Source organism: Bufo bufo, chromosome 7 (assembly GCF_905171765.1).
Source record: "Bufo bufo chromosome 7, aBufBuf1.1, whole genome shotgun sequence".
Taxonomy (NCBI): domain Eukaryota; kingdom Metazoa; phylum Chordata; class Amphibia; order Anura; family Bufonidae; genus Bufo; species Bufo bufo.
Window position 1 is genome coordinate 145,839,592 of NC_053395.1, and position 12,712 is coordinate 145,852,303.

The 12,712-nt window shown below is 42.3% G+C and overlaps 1 protein-coding gene across 2 annotated transcripts in view; it reads right to left on the reverse strand.

Moving 5' to 3' along the window:
- The window catches only part of FAM117B (family with sequence similarity 117 member B), a 62,835-nt gene that overhangs the window by 23,192 nt on the left and 26,931 nt on the right, over nt 1–12,712 (reverse strand). The window contains exons 2-6 of one of the 2 annotated variants that reach the window (XM_040439385.1): nt 10,762–10,847; nt 8,944–9,036; nt 6,303–6,416; nt 2,657–2,803; nt 2,358–2,429 (exon numbers count right to left, since the gene is read on the reverse strand). In XM_040439385.1, coding sequence (XP_040295319.1) covers nt 2,358–2,429; nt 2,657–2,803; nt 6,303–6,416; nt 8,944–9,036; nt 10,762–10,847 — 512 coding nt within the window. The remainder of the gene's footprint in view (nt 1–2,357; nt 2,430–2,656; nt 2,804–6,302; nt 6,417–8,943; nt 9,037–10,761; nt 10,848–12,712) is intronic. The other variant, XM_040439386.1, reaches the window with a different exon arrangement.

Genomic DNA, 12,712 nt, shown 5'->3' on the forward strand with positions numbered 1-12,712 from the left:
TGAATAGACCCTTAATGGTATCTGTCGGATCCCGTTCATTTGTTTTTTAATGTAAAGTCCTCATCCGTTATTTTCATTGTTCTGCTCCTATAATTGAGCAGAATGATAATAAAAATGATGTGAACCCAACCTTAGAGATCTGTTCAGGAGTGTTACAGTGTTATCAACTGGCAAAAAATTTATAAAAATTACTTGTATATATAACATGATTATATTATGCATTTTATCAAACAAAGCTGCATCTGCCCATCCAGAACATAAGTAAATTATAGCAATAGGTAAAGCACATGAAATAACATACCCTGGAGATAAGAAAACAGATTAGTAGCAATTAGCAACTTTAACACAAAGACAGTGGGGAATATTTGCTAAGCTAAAAAGGTGCCAGAAAGATTAAAAAAAATTTAAAAAAAATAACGCCAAGTGGCATGGCTTAGAGAAAATGTGGCTTACGATGCACTTGCAGTGCGCCTGAATTTTGGCTGTAAGCCAATTACTAGGTGATATAAAGTTACACAAACATCTGAAGTAAATTTGGCACACCTTTACACTGCCTAAGACCTTTTCTCATGGGCCAAGGAGTGGGATAATTGTTGGAAACTAACTGCACATGAAATCATCGTTGGCAGCACATCGCAGTATATTACAGGGATGTGCTGCTGCCAAAGAATGAATCTGTACAGGAATGTGATCGTTTCCAGTCATTGCCCTGTCCGCTCATGTACACGGGCCCCAAGTTTACACTGTTTAAAAATTATAAAGGATTAATAAACTTGCCCTTTTTGTCACATGACTTCCACCACACAAAAAAGCCATTCATCAGTTAAAAGTAAGACCAGTGGCCATCATCACAGAAATTTTTCATGTCTTTTGGGAGAAAAGTGACAAGAAGAGCAGCCATGTTGGTTGTCATGTCTGAATGAGCTGTTGAGTCAGCATGTTCAGGCTTAGACCGTCTAGAACTGCACCAGAATTCCCACAGACTGGATGATAAATGTAATAGACAGTTTTCTGACTCTCTACCAACTACTGGTTAGCTTTCCCCGAGACTGATCTTTACACTAGAATTGCACTGACATTATGGCCCACAATGGCCTTTTAGGCCCTCTCCCTTCATGTGAAGCTCAAGCCAATTCCTATTAAGCCCCACCCCCTTTACAAGTTGGAAAGATTTTTGTTGGCGCAGTTAAATGGTAAAACTGGAGCTGGACATCATCTTGCTGCTATGGTCAACTCTACCTTCCACTAGGGTTCATCTCTCCAACACATCACAGTATACTATGACTAAATGGACATCTTCCTTCTTAAATGGCATGCAACTGACAGCCATCTCTCGAAAACCCCATTAACATGAATGGATGGGAAGGGAGGTGGTATGTAGAAATCCCACCCAAGCTTCCTCCATACATGTGCAGTTAGATATATCCTTACAAAAAACACCCCCCCACAATGATAAACACACAAAAATAGTGTGGCATCAGTTTACTGGGAATCTCCATCAACCTTTCAAAGGCTGTGTTTTCATGTTCAGGTTTTTTTAATGGCAGATTTTGACACAAAAAACAGTAACGGATTGAAAAAAAGAGGAGAAGAGACCGTCTTTCCTTCCTTTATATGTGTCCTGTGTTCCTGGCTTTAGCTTAAAACAAAATGCGTTAAATAAAATAAAACACACACCTGAATGAGGAAATGTAACCTAAATCTGGATGTAAAAACACTCACTTAGGCCAGTTTTACATGAGCACGCATGGTGCGGGAAATAGTTTGTGGCCATATTCCCGGGACAAACAATGGCCCGGCAGACCTAAACTCACTGTAGGGATCTATAATGCTGTGAGATTCAGCCCAAGCATGGATCTACTTTTTACCGTATGACCACATCATGTGAGAGCGGGGCATAAGACGACAAGTGGAGCGGAAGCTCACAGCACCATATATCACTGTGATGCAGCACTTGAACACATGAAGGACATGAACTTAATTGGTTCCTATGGATAACTTACTGCAGTTGTGAAACTGTCAAGTAGGTGAGAATAGTAGTTTGGCCAAGTCATCAAAGACCTGTCAGAGCTGAGTATGCCATGTTATACGATGCTATGCCACTTGTATTATTATTTGTTTTAATAGTAATGCTAATTGAGGCAACTACTATACACCACGGCTCATCAAATATGGAAAGACAGCATGTTAAACTAGGTAAAGCAAGCTACACTGCTGGCACTTCAGTACATCAAGAAGTTTGGAGAAATGTAAAGTAGATGAACATTTTCAGTTTAAAAGCAATTCTGTCTCCAAAGTAATAAAACAAGAGAATTGAATGTATACACGTAAAATAATATCACACACAGCGAACTTACCTCAGGGTGCAGATGCTGGAAACTCATTGTAATGTTCCCATTGACATCAGGAAGGCCTGAACAGTCTCCATGCTGGGAAACCACAAGGATATATGCTTCAAGATGAATATTGGAGCAACCCACCCTCCTTAATAAACCCATAATATGGAGGGTGAAAACTTAAAAAAAATAAAAATGCTTCTTGATTCCATGTGCAGCGGAGAAAAGTGAATAGAGCCTTCTCAATGGTAAGTCATAAATTACCATCAAGAACCAGTAACTGGGGTACGGCTCCGTAGTGGAAAGGAATATGCACTTACCATGAGTTGCTCTTCCTTCTCTCCGGTTTCCTTAATGATGATTTCAATCTCTTGGTTCAGCCCTTCCACACTGTTCCGGAATCGTGAGCCCGATGATTTGGTGATGGGTATGGTCATTGGAGTAAGTACATTCTTAGATAGGGATGTCTGCAGGGAAAAGGATTACAGCAAAGAGCAATGATTTAGCAGACGGAGACACAAGAAAACCAATAAAGTGCTGGTGAAGGGTATCAGAAGCTAAAAGGGTTCTCCGGACATTTACAATAAAGCAGCTGAACAGGAGGACTAAGGAACACATCTGGTCAGGACACGAGTGGAAGAACCACTTTAACTGGTGCAAAACACTAAATATATGCATGACTCCTACACAGTCATGAGTTGAGATCCAGTGACTTTCAGCCAATCACATGTCAGTGTTGAATAGGAACAAGAAGTATAAACTGGATGGGAACACGGGAAGTGACGATCAGTAAGGCCAGTATTACTTCTATTTTACTGCATTCTAAGAATTTTTGTTTTAAATAAAATTCCTAGACAACTCATCCATTGAAGAATATTTGGAAAAGGCTACGGCTAGTTTCACACTTGTGGCAGGGAATCTGGAATTGCAGAATACTACCGCCTTCCAGCAGACCCCATTGACTATAATGGGGTCCGGCCACTAACCAGCCGGACAAAAACTGCCGCGTGCAGCACTGTGTGCCGAACCTGCTTGCTGAACACCCAGCTGCAAGTGGGAAAGAAGCCTAAGCCATGTAACATGTCAGCATCTTGAAAGTGAATATTTAGGCTTTTTTTTTCTTTTTTTTTAAAGTTGAGATTATATGAAAAACTGTGCCAAACACGCCTAAAAGTGTCAAGTGGTGGGTGGCATTTTCACAATATGGCAGGAGCCTTTCCAGAAAGATTTTTTATTTTTTTTTGTAGTTCAAGTTCTATTTATGTCAAAAATTTGAAAACCTACAGGCAGTAAAGGGGTTAAAAAAATAAGAAGAAAAAAGATCATCTGTCCAGATAAAACATCTAGAGAACCTCATAATGCAAAGTTTAAGGTCACCTCAAATTAAAATGTAGCTGTACACACAAGCTGCAGCTCAATCTACATAATAATCCTGCTATACATTGTAGGGGTGCACTTCCAGGGCTGGGGGAGCAGATTGGACTTAACAGAAGTGGCAGCTGGTAACCTGCATTTAGGGCTTATGTGTGTGGTAAATCTGTGGCACCCGGCAGGGGGTAAGCGCTTTCAGAATACAAAGCAGACGGGACAAGCATGTCTAGGGGCCCACTGCTTGGGGAACAGAAACAGGAGGTTAAGATATCTGCATACGGTAAAGCAGACTACAACACAAAGGGTTCTCACAAAACTAAATCTGTGCTGTGGTAAAAATAATAATAATGAAGAATAGTAAATGTCCATTCTTTGCGGGGCAGATGTGTCCATACATTAGCTACAACTTTCCAGCTGAATTTCTCCTCATTTGAATTAGAGTGAATTATTCAGGAGGGGAAAAAATACATCAATGAGATGAACTTTCAAGATTTACTATTAGGCCTCTTTCACACGAACTATACAGATTGGCTCCGGATACGTTCAGGGTGCGTTCAGTGAAACTCAGAGTAAGTTCAGTCAGTTTTGCCTGCGACTGTGTTCAGTTTTTTCCGCGCGGGCGCAATGCGTTTTGATGCGTTTTTCACACGCGTGAAACTTAGGTTTACAAACAACATCTCTTAGTAACCATCAGTAAAAAGTGCATTGCATCCGCACTTGCTTGCAGGGCTGCGTGAAAAATGCAGAATATAGAACATGCTGCATTTTTCACGCATAGCAGAACCGATGCATGAAAAAATAAAAAAAATATAAAAAACACACTCATGTACACAGACCCATTAAAATGAATAGGTCAGGATTGCTAGCGGGTGCTATGCGTTCACGTCACGCATTGCACCCGCGTGGAAAACTCGCTCATGTGAAAGGGGCCTAAGGGTCACTGAGTTTGGGTAAAACATGTCAAAACTTTTGATCTGTATGAATCTGAGCTCCGAGACCCCTCCAATCTCTATAATGAGGAGCGAGAAGCACACGTATATCGCACTCTCTCTCCTCATTACAGGAGACATGCCCAACAGAAGCCTATGGGCCAGTCCTGATTCCGTCCTCTGCAGTGAGGAAAGAGCGATATCCTCACTCTAGCAATTGTTGGTGGTCTATCAGACATTCATGGCATATCCTGTGGGCATAAATGTTGAAGTTGGAATACCCTTTCAAAAGAGTATTTTGGCTTCACAATATTGATGGCCTATCCCTAGGATAGGCCAAAAATATCACAATGATGTGAGTCCGACTACCTCACCCACCAATCAGCTGTCTGAAGGGGCCCGCACGCTGCCTACATAGTACTGGCGGTGCAAGGTAATCACAGCTTCATTCTGTCCACCTGAATGGGACCCCGAATGATCAGATATTGAGGGCCTAGACAGATGTTGGCCCATCAATATTCTGAAACCGCAATACTACCTTAACCCCTTCGTGACCACCCATACGCCTTTTTACGGCGGTCACTAAGGGGCCTTAGGCTGGGCCGACGCTTTTTTACGGGTGGGGAATGGGGGCCCGGCTCTAGCAGGAGTGCCGATCCGGGCTGTTTAACACTTTACGTGCCGAGAGCAATAGCTCCCGCCGCATGTAAAGTGCTGACAGAGGGAGCGGACTCCCTCTGTCTCCCATCGGCACCACCGCAAATGCGACCGCGGGATGCCAAATTTGTGTGAAGGCTGGCTGGGGTCTCCTGTAGGCCCCAGACTAGCCTTGAATAATTTCCAGCATGCTGCGCCTCTCAGAATAGCACTGATATTAAAATGCAATGCACTATAGGGATAATGCATTGCATTTTAAAATCAATCAGAATGTTGTCTGTTATAGTCCCCTTGTGGGACTATTAAGTGTTTAAAAAAAACTAACAAAAACATTCAATTAAAAAAAATCCCCCCAAAAAATTACATTTTTTTCCCCAATGACAGACAGAATTGCTAATTGCTAACAAGGGACCAAAAAGCGCCATTTACTCTAAAATGATACCAATGAAAAACACAAGTCGTCCCGCAAGAAAACAAGCCCTCACACAACTCCATATAAAGAAAAATAAAAAAAAGTTATGGGTGTTGGTAAGCGGCAATGCAAAAACTTTTTTTCTTGAAAAAAGGGGTTTTATTGCAAAAAAAGTAGTAAAACGAGGGGGAAAAAAAAAATATGTATTTGGCATCACTGTAATCTTAGTGACCCAGAAAATAAAGATATTATGTTATTATACCGAAAAATGAACACCAGAAAATTTATAACGTAAAAACGCTGTGGCAGTATTGCTGTTTTTCCCCCCCATCTTCCCAAGGAAGAAAAACGCTTAATCCGTAAGGCTCAAAACAGGCTGGTCACTAAAGGGTTAAACTATTTTTCATTAGGCAATTATATTTTCAAAATTATTTTTTTTTCCTTCAACAATATATCCGCTAGAAGCAAAATGATTTAAATTCCTTGGAATAAGATTTGAAAATTTTTGAGAACTGCAATTCTGCGGTGTAATTTTTGTAAAGTGTATGGTTTCTGTGGCGTCAGACGTCTAGCTTGCAGGGCAGTGCCAGTGCTTACCTGGCATTGGTTAATAGCAGTGTGGTTGCCATGGAACGGAGACTGCCTGTCCTTTTCACGATGATGCCTGCTGCTGTGTTTACTCCTCTGAAGCTGCTGACGTAATTTTGCAATCTGAAGTGAAATCAAGATAGCAGACATTTATCACTGTACTCATTACAAAGTACATTTATATCCACCATTCACATCATAATTGAGTGATACATTTAGGTAATAAGTATGTACAGTATATTACACACACAACTATGTGACAAAGTCAAGTTTACTACAGGATTCCATACATTTTAATATGACACACTAGACCTAGGTCCCAAATAGCTAGATTCCGGTCTTACACTAAAGGATCTGCTTCACATTCTCAGAAAAGTGCATTGTGGGGGTTAATTTGAGGAGCAGGTGACAGACACCGATACCACCACAAAGGCGAAGACAGTCTTAAATACAATCTTTCCAACACTTATTTTAAAAGATTTTGCCCAAAACCACAACTTAGTCTATGGGACTGCATATTGCTTGGCTATCTGGCAGTCCCAAAGAGTTTGAATGGAGCAGTAATGCTCATGCTCCACTGCAACTTCATTCAAATAGGGGACCCTGTGGATAGGTGGTAAGTTATCATTCCATACCAAGTTAACCCTAAGGGTAGGTCTACACAACAAAAGTCGCAAAAATGTCACGCAGCATTTTTCATAAAGACAGTCTATGGTGTTGCACTGCAACATGCTGGGACACGACAATTGCACACACAAAGATCCAACCCAGTTGGGTTTTTGTGCGACTGTCATGTCGTAGTCACAACATGTGACACCATAGACTATCATTACAAAAACTGTTGCGCAACACAAGTCGCAGTGTAGTTGAAGCCTACTGTCGCACAACAAATGTTATAGTGCAGACGTACCCCTAAAGGCTCTTTCACACAAGCGGATGCCGTGTGTGTCCTCCGCAGCATGAAAGACAGCCAAGCCCCGCTCCTGACAGCAGCGACACGGAGCAGTAACATGATTGATAATGCTCCGTGGCTCTCTGATTTTTTTACTACAAAATCACACTGAGATAAAGTTACTGTGATTTTGTACTAAAAAGATCAGAGAGGCACGGAGCATCATCAATAATGTTACTGCTCCATGTCGCTGCTGTCAGGAGCGGGCTTGGCTGTCATTCACGCTGCGGATGACACGCACGGCATCCGCTCGTGTGAAACAGCCCTAAAACGAGTCCTCATGAAAGTCTCAAGCTGCCGCAATACACATTAAATTGTCAAAAAGCTAATACACAGTGGGGCACATTTACTATAGTGTCGGCACCTGTCTTCATGAGTAAAAAGCCTGTTTTTGACTATATTCTTTTTAAATTCTCATTCACCAACTGATTTTGTGCCTATTTTGGAAGCATTTGCGCCTGTTGCACCCATCTTGAGTTATAAGACTTAGGGTCCATTCACACATCCGTAGTTCTGGGTCCTCATCCGTTCCACAGTTTTGCGTAACTGGTTCGGACCCATTCATTTCAATGGGGCCCCAAAAGTCCTCATCTGTAGTTCCATTCCACGGCGCCGCAAAAAAGATAGAGCAGGTCCTATTCTTGTCCATAATCATAGGGCCAGCCATGTGCAGTCCCGCAAGACACTTAGGCCTAGTTCACATGAACGTATGGCTTTTATAGTTTTTTGCGGTCCGTTTTTCACGGATATGTTGTTCCGGTTTTGAGTTCCGCTGTGTTTCCGTTCTGTTTTTCAGTATGGCATATACAGTATACAGTAATTACATAGAAAAAAATTGAGCTGGGCATAACATTTTCAATAGATGGTTCCGCAAAAACAGAACGGATACGGAAGACATACGGATGCATTTCCGTATGTGTTCCGTTTTTTTTGCAGACCCATTGATTTGAATGGAGCCACGGATCGTGATTTGCCTGCAATAATAGGACGTGTTCTATCTTTCAACGGAACGGAAAAACAGAAATACGGAAATGGAAAGCTTACGGAACACATTCCGTTTTTAATGTGGAACCATTGAAATGAATGGTTCCGTATATGGAACACATGAAAAAATGCCCACACACTCGCAAAAAAAAAAAAAACGATCGTGTGAACTAGGCCTTAGACGTGTGAATGGACCCAAATTCAGAAGTTTTCAAAATTGTGACTTTTTTCCAACCTATTTATGTAGGTGCACCTTTTTTGCCCCTGAATAAGGAACAAAAACCTGTCTTATTTCTACTCCACTACTGACCAGATTTCCCCCCCCCCCCCCCCCCATCTGTTTTGAGGGGGAACTTGCGACATTTTTTCCATGTGCAAACCAATGAGACAAGTCTTAGTGAATATGGTATACGTGGTGAACGCAGTGACCATCTACTAGCCTATGTGCAGCGTCAGCACAGTCAGGGTACAGGCTGCACAGACAACTTTAGCTTTTTATTGTGGAGAGAACATTCATCACTGACAATTCACCTCAATTTTAGACAATTTCTGAAAAACCACAGGATGCAAAAAGAAACTGCATTTAAAAGAGCATCTATGACATGACAATAGGCAGCCTTCGTTGCCATTCCCCTAACCGCCGGTCTTTGAAGACTAGGTGACCACACAAGAGCGGATACGTGACCATTGATCTGCACACAGCAGCTGTCTGACCTCTTTCAGCTGCTCGTTGCTGCCCCAGGACGCAGAGCGCTTGTGGGAGCTTTTCTTCTTTTCAGCGTATTCTTCAGCCCAAGCACTCTCCGTCTGCATAATAGATGAAGGGGGGAAAAGTTGACATTTTCTATTCTAGTTACAAGAATTGTTTAATTACAGCCTTCACAAAAGACTTAATTGGGAAGAGCATTTGCATTACTTATTTGAATCTGCATCCTAGCATAAAGAAGGAACGTACAGTACGTATGTCCTGTAGAATAAAACAGGTCTACCAAATAGTTTTAGAAACAAAGCAGTATAATGAAATGTGACCAGCTTCCATGTATAGCTTCCCCTTTGGTCACCGTACCCCTTGGATATTTGGCAAATGGATTAATTATTGCTTCAAGTTGGAGGGTTCTGATAATAGGATCTGAAAGTTGCAGAGTGTTTCTGATAGTCATGGCTTAAATGGAACTTGCCAGATCATCAATATATACTGAATTACTACACATTGAATGAAAACCATCTAAACCTCACTTGTAGGTGTAGATAACTGATAACCTCCTTTTGCTGACAATGATTTATCCATCTCTTTACATTTTTGGGGTGATCAAGGGGCAATGGCACCAGTAGACGTCATGCTGACATGACAGTTCTCACCAGTCTCATGGAGCATACCTTCCATAAATCGTATCCTTAGGTTGAGTACAGATCATGTACCCTGTGTGAAGCTCAGCACGGGTCAGTATTTGTATCTGTACATAGTATAGTAATATGAATCATAGACAGATAGAAGCCTGTTAATCTACTTTAAATAAAAGCAGCTCCACCCTGCATCCATAATCCACCTACTTAGGCACTTCGCTAGGTCAGTCATTACAATTAAGTGCAAGATAGCTGTAAAATCGCTCGCACAAGCTTCATGCCATTTCTTCTCTTCACAGTCAAATAAAATGAGAAATTGCATGAGCGTCATCACTGCAAAGGTTTCCAGCCTGGGCCAGGCATGTGACATCTCTGAATAGAAGCAGAAGTTTCCCATGACATTACACTGGATGTGATGAGGCTATGGCATAATAGAAGCCTTTTACCAGAGAAGACTATGCAAATATTAAAGTGACCCTCCAGTTCAGAACAAACAGAACACTTACCTGGTGCCCTCCTAGTCATCTTTTACAGCTGCAGATCTGCCAGCATGCAAGATGGCGGCACCGCTTCTCAGGCTGCCTGGCACTCTGTGCACCTCCTGCTCGCCAACCTAAAGCAGGGCTGGAAGATCAGGACTACCTTGCACTACCCAGGCAAAGAATCGCAGAGAATCGGTTAGCCGAAAAAATGAAAAAGAGCTCACCATGCAAGTGTTTTGTTTGTTCCCCAGATTTTTTACTTCTCTTGAACCGGAGGGTCACTTTTACCTTCTGAAGTTCTGATACATGAGACAGAGCGTGCAAATGTCATGTCTTAGAAGAAAAGGCCCTACTTTTATTAGGAAAAGCTCCCGGCATACTTGTCAAACGTATCCCAAGGGCTCCACTCACTTGACGGAGGCCAAAAACCTCAGTCCTTGAGATGCTATACGTTGGAGTTCCTCTACTTTACAGGCTGCACTTTCCTACACATTCAGCCACCACAAAAAAAAACAAAAAACTCCTGGAATACATTTTTGGGGTAATGTCAGAGCCTTCTATTGTGGGAATATCTTTCCGAGGTATGTCTCTGATGGAAGACTCGAATGCAGTGAGACTTGCACAGTAGGTCCAGTACCTCCACCCCCAAAGAACACATGGCTCATAATGAAACACAGCAGAGTTATGACGGACAGACATATGTTACCTGTGTAGACTGATCTTTCATGCAAGGAGCCACCTGCCCATGGTCTCGGGGCCATTGTCCAGAGAGATACGGTGCGGCCAGGGTATCTAGGAAAAAAGTGCACTGAAGTAAACTGGGTGGACTAGATGAAGATGGTAGTGGTGGGATATCCTCTACTCATAACAAATATTAAACTATATTTTAGTTACTTCTGTCACATGCAAAAGGTCTCTTGGTCTAATGGATCTATTCAAACACTTTGTTAGAGGAGATCGGTCCTACAGAGACAACCACAGTAATCAGGGTGGATAAAAATCAATGATTTAAAAATAAATAAATACAAAAAAATCTGATTTGATTTAAAGGGACACTGACAGGCCAAAACAGCATATATAGTTAGATATATGACATTACAGGTCTTATACAGTCTTTTAAAAGCATATAAGTATCCCCCCTGTCCACCTTATAAAGAGCGAAATATAAAGTTTTATAACCTGCTTCTTCGGTCAGCAATCTGCCCAAGGGGCGACGTTTCATGTGAAAATGCGCCCAGCCAGCCTTCCCAACTGCCGTTCTTAAGCCCCGCCCAGCTCATCATTATTCACTTCGCTGGGCGGCGGCTAGAACTCTCCCCAGTCCCGATCCTGCGCAATTCAATCCTCCGGGCATCGTTCATGCCCAATCTTCTGCGCCTGCGCCCCGCCGTTAGATGAGCGCCTGCGTACACACACCAGCCTGCGTCTTCGAGGCAGCTGCAGCTGCCTCGAAGACGCAGGCTGGTGTGTGTACGCAGGCGCGATCTAACGGCACGGCGGGGCGCAGGCGCAGAAGATTGGGCATGAACGATGCCCGGAGGATTGAATTGCGCAGGATCGGGACTGGGGAGAGTTCTAGCCGCCGCCCAGCGAAGTGAATAATGATGAGCTGGGCGGGGCTTAAGAACGGCAGTTGGGAAGGCTGGCTGGGCGCATTTTCACATGAAACGCCGCCCCTTGGGCAGATTGCTGACCGAAGAAGCAGGTTATAAAACTTTATATTTCGCTCTTTATAAGGTGGACAGGGGGGATACTTATATGCTTTTAAAAGACTGTATAAGACCTGTAATGTCATATATCTAACTATATATGCTGTTTTGGCCTGTCAGTGTCCCTTTAAATCAAATCAGATTTTTTTAATATAAAATGCTTTTTGAGGAAAATATATTACCATCCAAAGGTTATTCCATCATGAAATAAAGATTAGTTTTTTAATTATGTAAAATAAGGCTGTACGTGGACTCCCATCTTGTTGAATGGATTAGGCAGTGGCTGAGGGACAGACAGAGGGTTGTAGTCAATGGAGTATATTCAGACCATGGTCTTGTTACCAGGGGGGTACCTCAGGGATCTGTTCTGGGACCCATATTGTTTAATATATATTGCAGAAGGACTCGATGGTAAGGTGTGTCTTTTTTCTGATGACACAAAGATTTGTAACAGGGTTGATGTTCCTGGAGGGATACACCAAATGGAAAAGGATTTAGGAAAACTAGAGGAATGGTCAAAAATCTGGCAACTAAAATTTAATGTTGATAAGTGCAAGATAATGCACTTGGGGCGTAAAAACCCAAGAGCAGAATATAAAATCGGTGATACAGTCCTAACCTCAGTATCTGAGGAAAGGGATTTAGGGGTCATTATTTCAGAAGACTTAAAGGTAGGCAGACAATGTCATAGAGCAGCAGGAGATGCTAGCAGAATGCTTGGGTGTATAGGGAGAGGCATTACCAGTAGAAAGAGGGAGGTGCTCATGCCGCTCTACAGAGCACTAGTGAGACCTCATTTGGAGTATTGTGCGCAGTACTGGAGACCATATCTCCAGAAGGATATTGATACTTTGGAGAGAGTTCAGAGAAGAGCTACTAAACTAGTACATGGATTGTAGGATAAAACTTACCAGGAAAGATTAAAGGACCTTAACATGTATAGCTTGG